General features: G+C 46.3%; 1 protein-coding gene across 1 annotated transcript in view; it reads right to left on the bottom strand.

Moving 5' to 3' along the window:
* CFAP46 (cilia and flagella associated protein 46) overlaps nucleotides 1–17690 on the bottom strand; it is a 167993-nt gene that overhangs the window by 106615 nt on the left and 43688 nt on the right. The window contains exons 15-19 of the mRNA XM_074999578.1: nucleotides 16894–17017; nucleotides 9963–10093; nucleotides 7596–7741; nucleotides 6953–7086; nucleotides 3153–3365 (exon numbers count right to left, since the gene is read on the bottom strand). Of these exons, the coding sequence (XP_074855679.1) occupies nucleotides 3153–3365; nucleotides 6953–7086; nucleotides 7596–7741; nucleotides 9963–10093; nucleotides 16894–17017 (748 nt within the window). The remainder of the gene's footprint in view (nucleotides 1–3152; nucleotides 3366–6952; nucleotides 7087–7595; nucleotides 7742–9962; nucleotides 10094–16893; nucleotides 17018–17690) is intronic.

Here is a 17690-nt window from a genome sequence, read left to right as displayed (position 1 = left end):
CTGCCCCTAAGAGCATGAGATGGTCTACCTCCTGCTTGAGCCTCACTACATGGGAGGCCTCCTGGAGGTGGGGCCTGGGTGGAGGTTGTGGTGGTGGGAGCGACTGGAAGAGGATGGCATACCCCGTGGCTATGATCTCCAGCACCCATTTGTCTGTGGTGATCCTTTGCCACTGGTCGTAGAATGGTCGGAGGCGATGGTGGAATAACCGCTTCGGATGACCTTGTGCGATGGTAGTGATGGCGCAGCCCTGGATCTGTGTGTCAAACTTGTGGCCTTTGGCCCTGCCCCGAGGACGCACGTCTCTGTTGGGAATGTCGCCTGGGAGTTCTGTACTGCTGGTGCTGTTGATGTCACCCTTGCTCGTAACCCCTGTGGTACTGGGGACGCTGTTGCTGGTACTGGTACTGTCTTTGTAGAGGGTAGTACTTTTTCCTTCTGTATGGAGGGGTGTAAATCCCCAGGGTCCTAAGTGTGGCTCTCGAATCTTTACTGGAATGAAGGACTTCAGCAAACAGCTTCTGCGAGTCAAAGGGAAGATCGACTATCTTTGCCTGCAGATCCCTCGGTATACCCGAAGTCTGGAGCCAGGACTCCCTTCGCATCACCACTGCCATAGCTGTGGAGCATGCTGCTGTGTCCGCAACATCCAGGGCGATCTGAACTCCCGTCCTCGAGGCCGCGTAGCCTTCTTGCACGATGGCCTTGAGCACCGGTTTCTTGTCCTCTGGAAGCGAGTCCATGAGGGAGGTTAACCTAGTGTAGTTGTCAAAATTATGGTTCGCTAGATGCGCTGCGTAATTTGCCATTCGCAACAGTAGAGTGGAGGAGGAGTAGACCTTTCTGCCGAACAGCTCTAGCTTCTTGGCATCTTTGTCTGTTCCCCCTGTCTTGAATTGAGATGTCTTCAATCTTTGTTGCGACGACTCCACCACCAAGGAATTTGGTTGTGGGTGGCTGAACAGGAACTCCATGCCCTTCGCCGGCACGAAGTATTTCTTATCCGCTCTCTTGTGGACAGGCGGAATAGTCACGGGGGTCTGCCATATCATAGTGGCGGACTCCAAGATTGCTTCATCAAGCGGTATTGCTATTTTGGAGGAGGCCGGAGGTCTCAGATTTTTGAGCAGCTTATGGTGTTTCTCTTGCACCTCTGCTGTCTGGATGCCTTGCGTGAAGGCCACCCTCTTAAACAGCTCTTGAAACTGTTTGAGATCGTCCGGAGGATGGACGTCCCCCGGGGCCGTAGCCTCGTCCGGGGAGGAGAGCGAGGAACCACTAGGGTACGCCTCTCTGGACCCTTCCGGTTCCTGTTGGTGATGGTACATCCGCTCGCTGGAAGCTTGCAAGGGAAAATCTTGGGGTTCCATGACCAGTTTCTCCTGAGATACTTGAGTCTCTGTCCCCGTTCGCGATTGCCCTCGGGGATACAGGACCGTCTGTGGGGATCTTTCCCTGGTAGATTGCCGGTGGTGTCTATGCCCCGCGTGATAGGGGCGACCATGGCAGCATGGGCACTGTTCTTGGGAAGGTGACCTAGACCACTCCCTTGGTGCATACCCTCTGCATCTGGGGGAGTGAGATTGTCGAGAGACCTGGGACACTGGAGAGAGCGATTTGTGATAGTACTCCAGCAGCAAAAACCCCAGGAAGGGTGAAGGTGGTCTCAGCCAGGGCGAGGCTGGTTGTAAAAATGGAGATGGGGGCTCCGGGTAGGCTAGGGGGGACCCCTGCCTTCTAGTTGGAGTCTGCAGCATGAGCGGAGGGCTGAAAGAAAGCAACTCTGCAGCCCTGTCTGGAGAGGGGCTGGGGTGCCTTGTTTTGTGTGCGGCCTTCCCCCTCCCTTGAGGGGGTAGCTCCGCCCCCGATGTGTAGGGGATCTCGGCCCCGTCCGCGCCGTGCTCGGCACTCTTACGGGCGGTGCCGCATGGGTGGTGTCCTCCAGTGCCTGCAGGCTGTGTGCCTGTACGCTCTGCACCGCCGGGTCCCCGGGGGTTGGTGCCGCTGCTTGCGGTGCCGCTGGTACCGGCGCTTGTTTAGCCGCCGCCCTGCCTGCGGTGCGGGGTGGCTGTTTGATTATTGGAGGCTGAGCCGCCTCCACGTGGCTCTCCGTGCCGCTGCCGATCAGCTGTTGCTGCGGCTGGGGGCTGTGCACTCCTCCCGTCCCGCTTGCTGTTGCTGCCGGCAGGGATCGGGCTGGGGAGACTTTCCTCCATTTTTGCACTGATGGGGTGAGGGAGGCAGCTTTCCTTTTATGGGCCCCGGAGGGTCCCTCCTGCTGCGGCCGCTCCAGCACGTCTGGCTGGAGGGCCTTGTCAAAGAGCAGCATTTTAAGCCGCATCTCCCTGTCCTTCCTTGCTCTGGCTGTTAATTTTGCACAGAAGGAGCATTTCTGCGTGACATGGGACTCCCGAAGGCACCTTATGCAGTGACTGTGCCCATCAGACGCTGGCATTGCCTCTCGGCAAGACTCACATTTCTTGAATCCTGAAGAGGACATTGTTGGTGAGTCTTTCAGTTGTTAATGGGGTACTTAGCACCTTCTCTGTGCTGTTTTCCCCCTCTCCGATAGCCTGCCGCGGCAGGAGGGCTAATGGCCCTAGGCTCCTAGGCTCCTAGCCTCCGGTGCTCCGCTTGTTACTAGGACTGGACTGAATGCCGTCCCGCTTGTTGTTTCTTGCTTTTTTTTTTTTTTTTTTTTGGAAAATAACAACTGGCTAACTTAACAGTAGCCTAAGAACTTGAAAACTTTAAAGAAAAACAGTTAAAACCATTGAATACGCTAACTTGGCCGTAGCCTAGTCGGATTCCGTCTGCAGCCGACGGCGGTTAAGAGGAACTGGCGGGGACCGGATCGCGCACATGGCCAGGAGCGCGCAAGGGAGCGGCACGCACCGGCGCATGCGCGGTCCGGCATAAACTGCTTGGAAGATCCGATCTGCGGCGCCGGGCGAGCCCGACACCTAATGTGGAGCACTCATGGGGACAGTCGAAGAAGAACAGCTTTTCTTCAGTGCTACTGGGGTATAGCACAATGAAAACACTGTTTATGATATTAGTGAAAAATATTTCTGATTTTATTTTAGTTTTATCTTCATAAAAGACACAATAAAAATAGCAAGGTAATAATCAAAGTCAACCATCATCCTTACCCACTGTGTCCAGTGTTCTTGATTGCACTGAGAAGACTCTGCAGGGACTCAACAATCTCTCGCTGTCTTCCTGAAGCTATAAGATGTTTATTGTGATTTAAGACATACACCACTGTGTTGTGAACAATCCAGGCCTCATTTAACTCTTCTCCCATTTCTGCAGCCCGCAGAAAGTTTTCCATAGCATATTGGGATAAGTGGTCAATCCATAAACTATAAAATTAATATTAAGAAGCTATTAATCCAAAACTAAAAGAACAAAATGAATATACTCTAAAAGCTAGAACTTTGAACCAGCATGGAATTTTCTAGTTGTTTTTCAAACAAGAAACAGGCAGGGGAGCAGGAAAGAAGGAAAATCAACACAAGGAACATCAGACCCCAAAGTGCTGTAATACTACCGTCATCCAAAATAATGCATACAGTGTATTTCATAATCCATACCCAATGTCTTATCCACAGGGCACCTTATAAACTGTACATGAGTCCGTGCCTCAGTCCAAGAGATCATTGCAAACTTCAGGTTAAAACTATAACTGAATATAGATTTTTACTGTGCATTTAATTTTCCAGCACCTCCCTAGCTTGCCTGTCTGGACAGTTAAGTTAAAATGCACAGGAGGGAACCCCGATAATGCCTATCTATCAAGAATTCATAGATTTTTATGACCCAAAGGGATCATTATGATAATCTATCTTGACCTCTTACATAAAACAAGTCACAGAATCCATCCAGTAATTTCTTCATCAGACCCATAACTACTGTTCTTTCTACAAGGCAGGTTCATAATTATTGTTTCCTCTAGGCAGAGCAAATGAATGGGAACACATCCTTCTGACAGGTGGTGTACATTGCTAAGGAAAGCATTCCCCTATTACTTCTAGTGTCACTTGTCTGGGGACAAAGGAGTGAAAAAGTTCATAGCCACTTCCTTTAAATGCTCTGCATGTGTCTGGAACTGTCAAGGACATTTTAGTGCCACATGACTCACATCATTAAATTGCCTTCCCCCTTCTGGTGCTATACAGTTGATTAAAGAAAAAAAAAGAAGTATAGGAATTAATGGAAAACTAGCTTGGAACCACAGAACTCCAGAGAGGAATGATCCAAAATCACTTGATAACATGGAGAAGACTGCTGAGATGATATAGCAGTGCAATTAGCAAGTAGTTTAGAACCTGAAACAGCATATTTCTCAAAATTCTTTGCAGAGAAGACTACAAATTACAATATAAATACAAGTATCCTAAAAAAAAACCAAAGAAGAGGGATATACGAGTTCAAGGTCAAGACAGTTGATGTGCAGTAGATGTTTCTGATGCCTTTTTCCTATGATGGGGTCAATAATCCCCAGCACAGGTGCCAAGACTGGCATGCTAGTGGTTTTCATCATCACGGGAGGCAGAAGCTTAGCCCTGCCCCTCCTCCCCCATGCAGCCAGGAGCTTGCTCAAAGCCATGCCGCCTGTGGATTGACAAAAGACTTGCTAATGATACCAACCATCACCTAAACGGTAAAGCTTTGCATCTTAATTCATTTATTAATGAAGCTGTTGTAAGGACGAATAGTGACTTTAAAAAATATCACTGGCACTCAGACCTCACATAAAGGTCAAAATATCAAATTTTGGCACTCTGTCTCCGAAAGGTTGCTGACCCATGGACTAGCCCCAAGTGAGCTCCTGAGTCTCTCTCCTGAAAGCAACAGAATAAGGGGATCTGAATGGGCGTGAAGTGACCAAGGACAGGTGGAGAGTTAGTATGGCTGAAGCATTCCCCAGTATGTTGCCTGGAGAGTCACCATGGTCAGCTTACACACTGCTCTTACCTATGGATATAGCTGGGAAGAGAACAAGGGACAAAAGAAGGATGACAGAAGTAAATCTGTCTCAAAATCCCTCCCTCCCTTCCTCCCACCCATTGCATTTTAGAAATGACTAGTGTACTCTCCTAGTATTCTCAGAGCTGCTGACGTACCTCTGCATCTTTTCAACTGATTACTGTTTCTTCTTTCATGCTCAAAGGATCTTGTTGTGCTTTGGTATATCAAAGACAGTGATTTCAGATACTCAACAGAAAACTGTTGCACAAGTCTCCGCCTATTCTATTACTTTATTTTGCACATAGCATTTCTGGAAATACACTAAACTGTAAGGTCCTGCAACATGCGCCTTAGAGACTGATAAAACCTCCTGCTGATTGCATTTGCTGGGGAGTGGGTGGAGGCAGTTGTCTTCTAAGCCACTTCATTACTTATCTGTAGATGATTCTCTGAAGCTTTGTAATTGTTTCCGCTGCATTAACTTTTAAAGTCGGCATCTTGTGATCTAAGACCTTGCAACTCTAATTGTTGTAAAACCTTACAACTTTGTAACTCTATGCAACTTGGCTTTATAAATTCAGAAAATTGCTGTAAACTTGGTAATTGAGCCTTGCTACCTTGTAATCTTTTGTAAATTTCATCCACTCTGATTGTGGCTTGCTGTGGACTTTGCATTTCTCCCCTCAGATATGAATGTGTCTGAGTAGAGATTATTGATTGTTTGGCGTTAGAACCTGGGAGGCTGAGTACAGGAAGATGAGTCACCAACCTAATCAAGGCTGAATAGGGCTGCTCTCTCTGGCTCTAGGGAAATCTGGGCATGCTCCTTGATGACAAATGTGGAGGAGTAACAGGGGTGGTACAGAGGCAATACAAGGAGAGAGCACATGGCAGTAGTTCTCTTTTCTCCCTTTGCCTTCCTGCAGCCAGCTTCTTTCCTGACCAGCTCTCCACCCAGGATCAGCAAACAGACTCTCCAGGACCAAGATGCCTTGGCTCCTTCTGCAAACCATATGCCTGTATGAGTGAGTGAGTGTCTGAGGGCAGGGAATGAATGTGTGTGAATGACAGTGGTTTAGTTTAAACCTTCGATAGTTTAAACCTTCAGTGGCAGCTCTACCCTCTTTAGTTTAACCATGTAGTGCTTAGAGTGGAGTGTTTAATTCCTTGTTCAATAAACCAATACTAGTGTAACCCTGGGTGGTCTCTCCAGTGTAAATTAAGGTAACAGGAACCACAATTTCTTCAGCAAATTACAAATCTGCAGGGTCAATGTGTCAGTCCAAGTTTATTTTTAAAAGAAAAAAAAGAAGGGGGGAGGAAATGAAGGAATGAAGAGGATTTACTCAGGGGATATATTTGCAAGAAAAGGGTTACATCGCTCAACCTAAAACTTTCAGCATAATGATATATTAAAAGTATGATAATGTTAATCATAACTTCTTCAGTTCCAGAAGTAAGATTTCCTAAATAGAATATTTTACACAGAAACAAATAACTTAATAGTATTTATGGAGGTGGGAGAAGAAAAGAAATCGGAAATTAATTTCTCATCCATTCACTTTCCATAGGTGAAGAAAATTGAAACAAAGTTGTTTCAACTTAAATCATTCACTACATATTCAGGTAGCTGCTCAGATATTACAGTGATGGGCATGGTATGGAAAAAAAGACAAAATGGAATACATTGGTTTTGGAATTGTAACTGAAAATCTCATGAATTTTGGCAATTGTGAGTTTTTTTTAAAAAATGGACAGCATTGTTAACCTTAGCTTTTAAAAGTTTTGTATGATCTGACAGTAAAAATATCCATTGTAGAATGCCAATAAATGTTCCACAATGGAGCCAACTCAGAAATTACTATTAAAGCCAACTAGAATCCATGCTTTTAAATATGAACCAAATATCTTCATGGTGAGATAATTAAACAGAATTTGCCAAGGGCCTCAGGATTTGGTACAGATTAAAGAAAAATACCTGTATGTTATCCATTCTGGATCATGTTCAGGAATTTTGGAAATATATCCAGTGGGATGCTGGCTTGTGTCCTCAGGCAGGACAGCATGATCATTCAGCTGAACACCCTCCAATCTTAACAAATGAATAGTTGCCTAGAAATATAGACACAATATATATCACTGAAAACAGAGACTGCTTCTGCTCAAGTCAAGGCTCCATTCGGCAAGAAAATATTAGTTGCACAATATTGTCAAATGTTATGTAGCATATAGCAATTAATCAACACATTAAATATGGTCTTTCACATTACCGAGATCCTGCAGAAAGAATTTAACATCATACCTGTAAACAACACTTTATCTCACTAAAATTTTAAAGCTCTGGAGCTATATGGTCAGTTGTCAAACATCTGAAATAAAATGACTGAGAAATACATTATGTGTACTACAGGGAAACATTAGTATATCTACTTTGAATGGAAATTTCTTAGTAGCTTCATGAAACTATTTTTAAAGTTTCTATGCAAACACATTAGTTATTGTTTACAATCTCTGAAAAGTGACATGTCATTCCTAAAGATGAATGTATACTTGCACTGCAGATAAAGCCGAGAATGGAGCAGACAAAAAAAATGAATATGACAGCTGTACAATTTACTAACCTCTGCATTAATGAATCTTATTTCTGCTAATGTTCTGAGTAAATCTCTTTCAAAAGAAAATGATTTAATGGGCAAGGATGATTCCATTTGTAGGCTGCCACCTCGATTATCATCCATCACAATTATACTAGCTTTCTTCTTTTGTACTAAGAAAAAAGAAGCTTCTCTTACTATTGTTGGTACGTAAATCAGAAAGACTTTTTACTTGACGCCTAAATAAGAAAATTGCATTGTTACATTAAAATCTATAAAAGGGATAGAAATGATTTCAGATTTAAAATGGCTGCTTTCAAACTCCTTATTCATTACAGCTTAATGCAACTGAAAATACCTCTCTCCAGGCAGTGCCATGAGCAGGTATGTAAATCAGTTAGATAAATGGTGTTGTGATTAGGACAGAGCAAAGTAGCCATGAAATGACAGTTTAAAAGAGTATTCACTAGTCAAACTTCTCACATTTATGGATTGACAGGCATGAAGTTGTAATGTAAGAAAGCCCAGGGCAACAGAGACGGCTCTTTTACACCTTTACTTCTTGAATCTATCATTGTCCCACAGTTGAGTGATATATATATTAGATATCTTTAAGTTCTGATACATTACAGTTTATTAGTTTTTCAAATTGGGTTAACATTAGGTTTCTCAATTTTCTAATTGCAGAAAATTGAACATCCTTGCTCTGCCACTGCCCCACACCTCCTCTGAAGTCATACCCTCACTCACTCCATCTCTCCTTCCTTTCTCACTTGCTGTCCCCACCTTTACTCATTTTCACCATGTTGGGGCACAGGTTTGTGTGTGATAGTGTTATTATTTTTATCATTATTAATACCTAATGGTATAATTGTGCTTTTACCTATAATTATCCACCTGAAACACAAACAGATGTTTTTCAAGTAAAAGACATGAATTTGAACAATCTATGGTGACCCTTTTCCAACTGGCATGATTTCATGTTGCAGCACAAAATATAATGCTTCCCTAACACTGTAATGTTGCTTAAAAAAAGCCTTGTCTGGTAGTATCTGCAGGTTTCTAGATGGACATGTGGCATGAGTAGGAAAGTACACATTTATATCTTGCAATCTGGTTTTAAGTTAATTTATTGGAGACCACAAATCTTACTGTGGCACAAACTGTCTTAATTTTAACCTAATGTAACATCAGAGATTTAACTAATACAAGGAACAGCTGTGTTATTAGAAATGTGCTTGGTTCAGAATTTTCAAAATACACTTTTATTGTGTCCTAAAAACCTGATAAACATTATTGAGGGCAATAATTTGCAAAAAGGACATGACTGGTCAACTAATTCAAAAAGATTACATTTTGGAAAACTGCCACGAACATATTTGCATAGATCTAAATAAAATAAATTTCTCAAATAGGATTGATTTGTACCACACTTCTCTGTTTTTGCATTCCTGATGCCTCATAAAACTATTCATGCTCAAACAGCTTTTCAATTAAATCAAATATGGTAGAAATTAAAACTTTTGGAGTATGAGTACACTCAATTAAGGTACACAGTTGCCTTTTATGGAGTTCTATCTGAAGTTTGAGAGAAACGGACTATCTGCTCTTTCAACATAGAACTGTTCTCTTGAAAAATAACCAGGACTAAAACGTCATTTTTAAAAGGACATCATTTATTTGAAAAGGAATTGTTTTAAAGTAGTTTCAAATATATTTTAAGTCCTCCGAGACAAATCAATGAATTTTACCATCACATTTATTCTTTTTTCCAAAATGCTGCTTCCCTCCTATGCTGAAGAGACACGCTAAAAATAGGGAAAACAGACTACTAGTAGTAATTGATAAAAACATACTGCAATTATCATCTAATAGAATGATCCCTTTAGCCAGAGATCTGCAATTTGAAGCTGAATGTTCCAAGGTTCAACAGCTGCTGATAATCCATATGTAGGGTGGTTATATACGTAAACTGCTATCACAGCATATAATACCTTGAAACAAACCTTCATTTGCTCTAGTCTCTCTCAGTCAGTGACCAGAACCTCAAAAATTATTACAATAGGAGATAAAACATTCTCAGATAGAAATTCAATTTTTAAATTGATGTATTTTTAATTCTTTGCTGAGTAACACAATACAGTATCATATTCTGGTAGCCCAATACACTGTAAACTAGGAAAATAATAACCTAGATCAAATTTTTGCAGACTAATTTAAAGTTTTGTTTTACTACCAATTTATCAAATCAGAAGTGGCGAACTGTTTAATAACCAAATTATCCCTCTGGGGTTCAAACAAATTAAGAGCAACTGATTTACAGTGTATGACACTGAGTTCTCATTTTGAAAACATTGAAGCAAATGCATAACAAATGTGTAAGTGTTGACTTACATTTTTTAGCTTTTGGTACCTTCCTCATCTGAGCGTCATCATACAAGAGACAGAATCTGCATGCTGCCCGGCACACATCCCATACTCCTTGTTTCCGTGCAACTTTTGCCAAATCTGCCCAAAGTCTTATTCTATCACACAAAAAGCAAATATAAACACTTCAGGTATTGGCACTCTTACCACCGGACTATCCAGTTATGTGGACTCCCTCCTCAAACCCTTTGCCACCAACGCTCCCAGCTATATCCGAGATACCACCGACTTCCTGAGGAAATTACAAAACATCGGAAAAGTTCCTGATAATGCCATCCTTGCCACAATGGATGTAGAGGCTCTGTACACTAATATTTCACATAAAGACGGATTACAAGCAATCAGGAACACCATCCGTGATGCCACCACAGCCAATCTGGTGTCTGACCTCTGTTACTTTGTTCTCACACACAATCATTTCTGTTTTGGGGACAATTTATACCTCCAGATTAGTGGAACTGCTATGGGCACCCGCATGGCCCCACAATATGCTAATATATATATTTATGGCTGACCTGGAACAACGATTCCTCAGCTCTCGTCCCCTATTACCACTCCTCTGCTTAAGATACATTGATGACATCTTTATGATTTGGACCCATGGTACAGAGGCTCTAGAAGAATTCCACAGAGACTTTAACAATCTACACCCCACCATCAACTTATGCCTCGATTACAACATGCAAGAGATACATTTCGTGGACACTACAGTACTAATCAAGGATGGCCTGATCAGTACCACACTGTACCAAAAACCTACTGATCGCTATATTTATCTACATCCTTCTAGTTTCCATCCTGCACACGTGACTAGATCCATTGTTTACAGTCAAGCTCTTAGGTATAAATCGCATTTGCTCTGATCCAACTGACAGAGACCAAAAACTACAAGAACTTTACCAAATATTCATAAACCTGAATTACCCACCAGGAGAAGTAAAAAAACAAATCGACAGGGCCAGACGCATACCCAGAAACCAGCTACTCCAAGAACAGCCCAAAAAAGCCAAGAACAGAACACCACTGGTCATCACCTACAGCCCCCAACTCAGACCACTGCAATGAATTATTAAAGACCTACAACCTATTCTTAATCAGGATGCTACACTCCAGAAGGCCCTGGGTGACATGCCTGTTCTCTCCTACAGACAACCTCCCAATCTCATGAGGATCCTTACTAACAGCCACAGCCTATACCCCAGGAACACCAGTCCTGGAACGTTTCCCTGCAACAAAGCCCGCTGCCAGCTTTGTCCACATATCTTCTCTGGAAATACCATCACTGGACCTAACCAGGTTACTCACAGAATCACGGGCACTTTCTCATGATCCTCTACTAACATCATATATGCCATCATGTGCCAACAATGCCCAGATGCTTTGTATATTGGACAGACTTCTAACTCCCTTAGACAAAGGGTCAACGGGCACAAAACAGACATCAAAACACTCCAGATCCACAAACCAGTTAGTCAACATTTTAATGGAATGGGGCATTCTGTCAATGACCTCAAGGTATGTGTGTTACTGAAAAGAAATTATTGCTCCTTTGTAGAGAGGGAAGTGGACGAGCTGACTTTTATATTCAAATTCGGCACACTAACACATGGTTTAAATCATGATGGGAACTTTCCGAGTCACTATAGGGGCTCGTCTGCATACCTAACTCAATCTAATTCTTGATCTTCCCCCCCACCCCTCCACTCTCTGATTTGCTCACCTTGATTATCTTTTTCTGATTTGTCCTCCTTGCTTACTGTTTTTGGTTCTCTGTGTCTTAAATATTGAGTCTGTTCTAGTCTGGCTATGGTCTGAAGAAGTGGGTCTGTCCCATGAAAGCTCACCTAATAAACTACTTTGCTAGTCTTTAAAGTGCTACTTGACTAGCACGGCTTACTCTCTCTTAACAGATGTATTTCCTAAATCCTGGATTTAGTCTCAGGTTAAATAAAAATATCCACCATAACATAGGATGTAAAACCTGGTAGCAATTATTTCAATATTACTAAATTTACATCACCAATAAAGATAACTTATAAATCTTACAGCATCTATCATTAACTGCTGAAGGATGCCACTTATTGAAGATTACTTATACGTTGGAAATCAAGGAATAAAGCTGTTATTTCTAATTATATTAGCATATAGATAAATAAACATAACAAAGTTTAATGGCTCTGGCCACACTGTGGGTCTATGTGTCTGACCCCCTTTTTTAAGTAAGCAAGCAAGCTACACTGGATCCAATCAAGAGTGCTCAGCACCACACAGGCCTGAACCTCAAATAATTTTAAGCTATGTGTACACTACAGAGCTTTTTCAAAAGGGCACCTTTTGAAAGAGAATGGTCGAAAGATGCCCTTTCAAAGGGGAGCGTCTACACATGGGCTGGGGCCATCAACGAACACCATCAATAAGGCCATGAGCCATGTTGAAAGGGACTGTCCAGGATGTTGAAAGAGCGTCTACAGTCACCGATGGCCTCTTTCAAAAGAAAGGGCCAGGAAACGCTGCAGATGGGGTAGCAGTGTGGCCAAGCCCTTCCGCGACTGCAGCAAGCTGCTCCTTTAAAGGGCCCCTCCCCAACACCCTTGGCCTGCACAGCATAGCTGTGTCTACACATGCACGCTACTTCGAAGTAGCGGCACTAACTTCGAAATAGTGCCCGTCGCGGCTACACGCGTCGGGCGCTATTTCGAAGTTAACTTCGACGTTAGGCGGCGAGACGTCGAAGTCGCTAACCTCATGAGGGGATCGGAATAGCGCCCTACTTCGACGTTCAACATCGAAGTAGGGACCGTGTAGACGATCCGCATCCCGCAACGTCAAAATTGCCGGGTCCTCCATGGCGGCCATCAGCTGGGGGGTTGAGAGATGCTCTCTCTCCAGCCCCTGCGGGGCTCTATGGTCACCGTGGGCAGCAGCCCTTAGCCCAGGGCTTCTGGCTGCTGCTGCGGCAGCTGGGGATCCATGCTGCAGGCACAGGGTCTGCAACCAGTTGTCGGCTCTGTGTATCTTTTGTTGTATAGTGCAACTGTGTCTGGGAGGGGCCCTTTAAGGGAGCGGCTTGCTGTTGAGTCCGCCCTGTGACCCTGTCTGCAGCTGTGCCTGGCATCCCTATTTCGATGTGTGCTACTTTGACGTGTAGACGTTCCCTCGCTGCGCCTATTTCGATGTTGGGCTGAGCAACGTCGAAGTTGAACATCGACGTTGCTGGCCCTGGAGGACGTGTAGACGTTATTCATCGAAATAGCCTATTTCGATGTTGCTACATCGAAATAAGCTATTTCGATGTAGGCTTCACGTGTAGACGTAGCCCATGAGGGCTGCGGAGCTGCCACAAGTCCTGCCGACACAGTGCCCGCAGAAATGGACATGGAAGCAGTAGCAGCTAGACACCCTTCTGGCTGCAGCACTGGTGGCTGCCCTGCAGCTCCTGGAAGGGTCCCCCCGAAGGGGCAGAAGGGGATGCCCCACACCACAGGGTCCTCCAGGACTCTGCCCCTCCCCGGGTGCTTCGCCAGCTCTGGAGCTACCCCACCAGCTCCAAGTGGCAGGAGCAACTGGTCATGGGGAGTGGGACAATGACCGGTGACTCCGAAACTTCTGGATGCAGCAGCAGACCTTCCTGGAGCTCTGCCAGTGGCAGTCCCGGCCCCGAGACACCAGGACACCTGGATGTGGCATGCCCTGCCGATGGCGAAGAGGGTCGCTATAGCTGTCTGGCAACTGGCCACTCCAGACAGCTACCGCTCTGTGGTACACCAATTTGGTATGGGCGAGGCCACAGTTGGGGCCATCGTGATGGAGGTAAAGAGGGTTGGGCACGTACCCACTGGGAGGTGCAGGGCCCAAGAGGAGCTGGAGTGGGGCCAGGAGAGTCCAGGAACACTCTGCACATCCCCACAGGTGCCTATGTCCCTCCCCACCACCACCACAGGTGCTCCGCGCTCTAAATGCCATGCTCCTCCAGAGGGTTGTCCACATCAGGGACCTGGATGCAGCCATCACAGGCTTTGCTGCAGTAGGGTTCCTGAACTGCTTCAGGGCCCTTGATGTGACCCACATACCTATCCACGCCCCGGAGCACAGCAGAGGACAATTCAGAAACAGGAAGGGCTACCATTCCGAAGTCCTGCAGGACATGTCTATTCCAGGACATATACATGGGCTGGCCCAGCTGAACCTGCAACATGTGGGTCTTCCGGAACTCAGGCAGGGACCTACATCCCCCAGAGGGAGATCCCACTGCAGAACACCACTGTGTCCCTCTGCCTGGTGGCAGATGCGGCATACCCGCTCCAGCCCTGGCTCATGTGGCCCTATATGGGTCACCCCACCTCCAGCTAGGAGCGCTTTCATGACCAGCTCAACCACACCCGCCAAGTGGTTGAGCGTACCTGTGGCCACTTGAAGGTGTAGTGGTGCTGTCTCATCGCCCGCCTGGACATGGGTGTCATCAATGTCCCCCAGGCTGTGGGCATCTGCTGCATGCTCCACAATATCATGGTGAGTAGTGCGGGGGGGATTTCATGGAGGGGCGGGCGCCCAATGTCAGCACAGGCTACCCCCAGCCAGCTGCTGCCCCTAGCTGCCAAACCCATGGGAACGGGATCCGCGTCTGGGAGGCTCTGCATTGGTACTTTCACAAGGGGCCCCAGTGAGCGCAGCTCTGGCCATCCCCAGTGGGCCTCCTGCACACTCCCCGTTACCTCCCACACACTCCCCCACATCCAGCACACAGGGGTTTCTGAAAACAAACCAGTGTATTGGTAACTGCAAAAATTGTGTGCGTAATACTTGTTAAACATAACAATATGGCTAACTATATACTGGGGCTGGGTAATTATTTACAGGGGGAGGGGGACCTAGGTGGCCCACCTGGTGGGCCATCACTCCGGGGCAGGGGTGGAGGGGTGCAACCCACCCCACCCCCCATACAGGGTCCCCAAAGGGGAGTGCAGGGAGGGAGGGCCAGGAATCAGCCTTGGGCCAGTGGTCTGGGCCAGTGGGATCCTCTCCCTGGGGGCTGGCAGGTAGGGCCATGGCAGGCAGGACAGCAGGTGGGGCAGCAGGGAAGAATGCAGGAGGGGGGAGCCAGGCCAGGAGCTCCCATTAGGAGGTTGCAATGTCCTGGAATTTGGCCAAGAACTCCCCGCTGGCTGCCCGGCACCAGGCAGCCTTCGCCTCCTCAAAATGGAGCTGGTGCTCATCCACCTCCACCTGATGCCGGATGGAGACAGTGAGGTGGGGGTCCTTCATCAGCCACCTCTGGCTGCACTATGACCAGGCCCATCCTGGCACTAATGGTGCCTCCAGCCGATCGCTGTCCCTCACTGCCAGGGGACTGTCTGGTACCAAGGATGGAGCAAGGCTCTCCCAGCCCTCGATGGTGCGGCTGCAGTAATGGGGGGAAGAGAGGAACAGCCAATGAATACTGACACCTGCCCTCTGGCCCATGGCCCCCCATTCCTTTGAGGACACCGGGTCCCCATCCCCTGTCCCCCCATCCATGGGTGCGGTGGCCCTGTGGGTGGCCCCTTTGTGTGGTCTGCCCCCCCACCCCTACCCCTGGGGGCAGGGTGCAGCACTGTCAGCAGGAGCGGGTGCTCACACATACTGGGGACCATGCTGCCATCCCAGGATCCAGGCGGGCCAGGGTCTGCCAGTGGTGTGTGTGTGCGCCCCCAGTTGTGTATGCTGCCCCCACGCCATGATCCGGGGCATGTGCCCTGTTGGGTACATACCTGTAGGTCCACTGCTGAGGTCGGGGGATGGCCGTCTTGCTGATGCTTGGCTGGAGGTGCAGGAGGGGAGGTCTATGACCAACTCCCCCTTCTTGCTGGACCAGTCCCTGCTTGAGGCTGGCTACATCTCCAGCACTGGTGGTGTAGGGCTGGCCATTGGTCTCAGCTCCTTCTCCTCTCCCAGATGGGGCTCCTTGGCCATGGTGTCCATGGGGGGGGCCATGGGGAAGAGGTGTCCCGTGGGCCCAAGATGCTCCTGAGCTCCCTGTAATAGGAGTAGGAGGTGGGGGTGGCCCCCAACCAGCTGGTCGAGTCCCAAGTGAGGGTGTAACTGTGCCACAGCTCCTTCACCTTACTCCTGACCTGGTCAGGAGTGCGGGAAGGGTGATGCTGGGTAGTTAGGCCCTCGGCCAGCTAGGCGAAGGTGGCCGTGTTCCAGCACTTGCTCCCCATGACCCGGAGCACCTCCTACTCCTGCCAGAGCTCCAGCAAGTCCTGAAGTTTGTGTTCTCTCCAGGAGGGGGTATGTTCCCCCCACCCCCGTTGGACCCTTGGGAGCTTTGGGTGCACTCGGAGGAGGTGCTCTGGGGTTCCTTGTGTGCTTGGCGGGTGGCCATTGCTCTCTGGGGGCTGCTGAGGGTTGCACTGAGGCATACAGGGGCACCAGGTGTGATGGCTGCTGCCTGCACACTTTAAGCTTCCTGCAACAGGGTTTCCTGGTCTGTGCGGCCTTAAGAGCCACTGCATGCACAGACCATAGAGCCCCACAGGGGCTGGGCACATCTCTGCCTAACAACTGATTGCTGCCATGGCAGACCCTGCTCTTTCAAAAAATCAGGACAGAGAGCGTCTACCTATGCCTTGTTTTGAAAAAAGACATCAAAAGTATGGCTTCTTCCTATTTTCTGTTTGGAAGGGTGGTTTTGATTCCTGCGGTGCCTAACATCGATTTCACCTTTGAAAGAGCGTGCAGCATGTGTAGACGCGTCATGCAGTACTTTGAAGTGGGACCTGCTCTTTTGAAAGAATGGGCTAATGTAGACGCAGCTCTACAGTCTTAATTGCAAAACTTTCCCCTTTAACAACAGCAGTGCACCATCTTTATAAGAAAAAAAAACCAAAACCCTCTATGCCTTCTTCACAGTAATTACCTCTCTTTGTCATTTCCATGTCCTAATCGTTTCAAATGTCCATCAGCTTTCTCCACACTCTTAGTATGATGCTGTGCTTTTGCAGAGAGAAAACTCATTTGACTCCTACTTTTACCTGAGGAAACTTAATTGAGAAAAAAGGAATTCAAGCAAATTTTGGAGCTTTATGACATAGACTTTTCATCACTACAGTAATAATTTAAAAGTAGGTCCTTACACATTTTAAAATATGCATACACTAATTAAAAATGCAAACAAGTTATTGTGTACTGACAATTTTGTTTGGAATTACTGCAAACAAAATGTCCTAATCGGCAAAAATATTTTGATACAGGGCAGCATAATTAAAAGAGAATTGTATCTATATTTGGAGACTTCTGCTGTAGGGCTGTATGTTTTCATGTGTGTGATTTTGTGTGCTAACTGGAATTTAGAGTAATATTTGTTAATCTGTATGGTGTCAGGGAAAAGTACACACACTAGTTCATAACACAATTTATGAAACATTTGAAGTTTTGCCTTTCTTTAGTTCTCAGAGCTTTCTTCAAAATGCAGGCCAGAATTCTGCACTGGTAGCTGCAGTAAAGTAATCCCCAGCTGCTTGGAAATTGTGAATTTTCAGAAAGAATATTTTCAGTAACTTAGATTTTGGAACAAGTCTTTTGTTTTCAAAACTGAGAGAACCGTTCCCTAAAACACATATTCGAGGGATGATCAGTACAGCTATTATCAAAGCAACTATCAAGGAGAAAATAATAAATTGCAGAATAATTCAAATGTAGGGCTGGTAGGAAGCT

Source organism: Carettochelys insculpta, chromosome 7 (assembly GCF_033958435.1).
Source record: "Carettochelys insculpta isolate YL-2023 chromosome 7, ASM3395843v1, whole genome shotgun sequence".
NCBI classification, from domain to species: Eukaryota; Metazoa; Chordata; order Testudines; family Carettochelyidae; genus Carettochelys; species Carettochelys insculpta.
The sequence above is the reverse complement of the archived record's forward strand: the minus strand, read 5'-3'. Positions and strand labels throughout refer to the sequence as shown.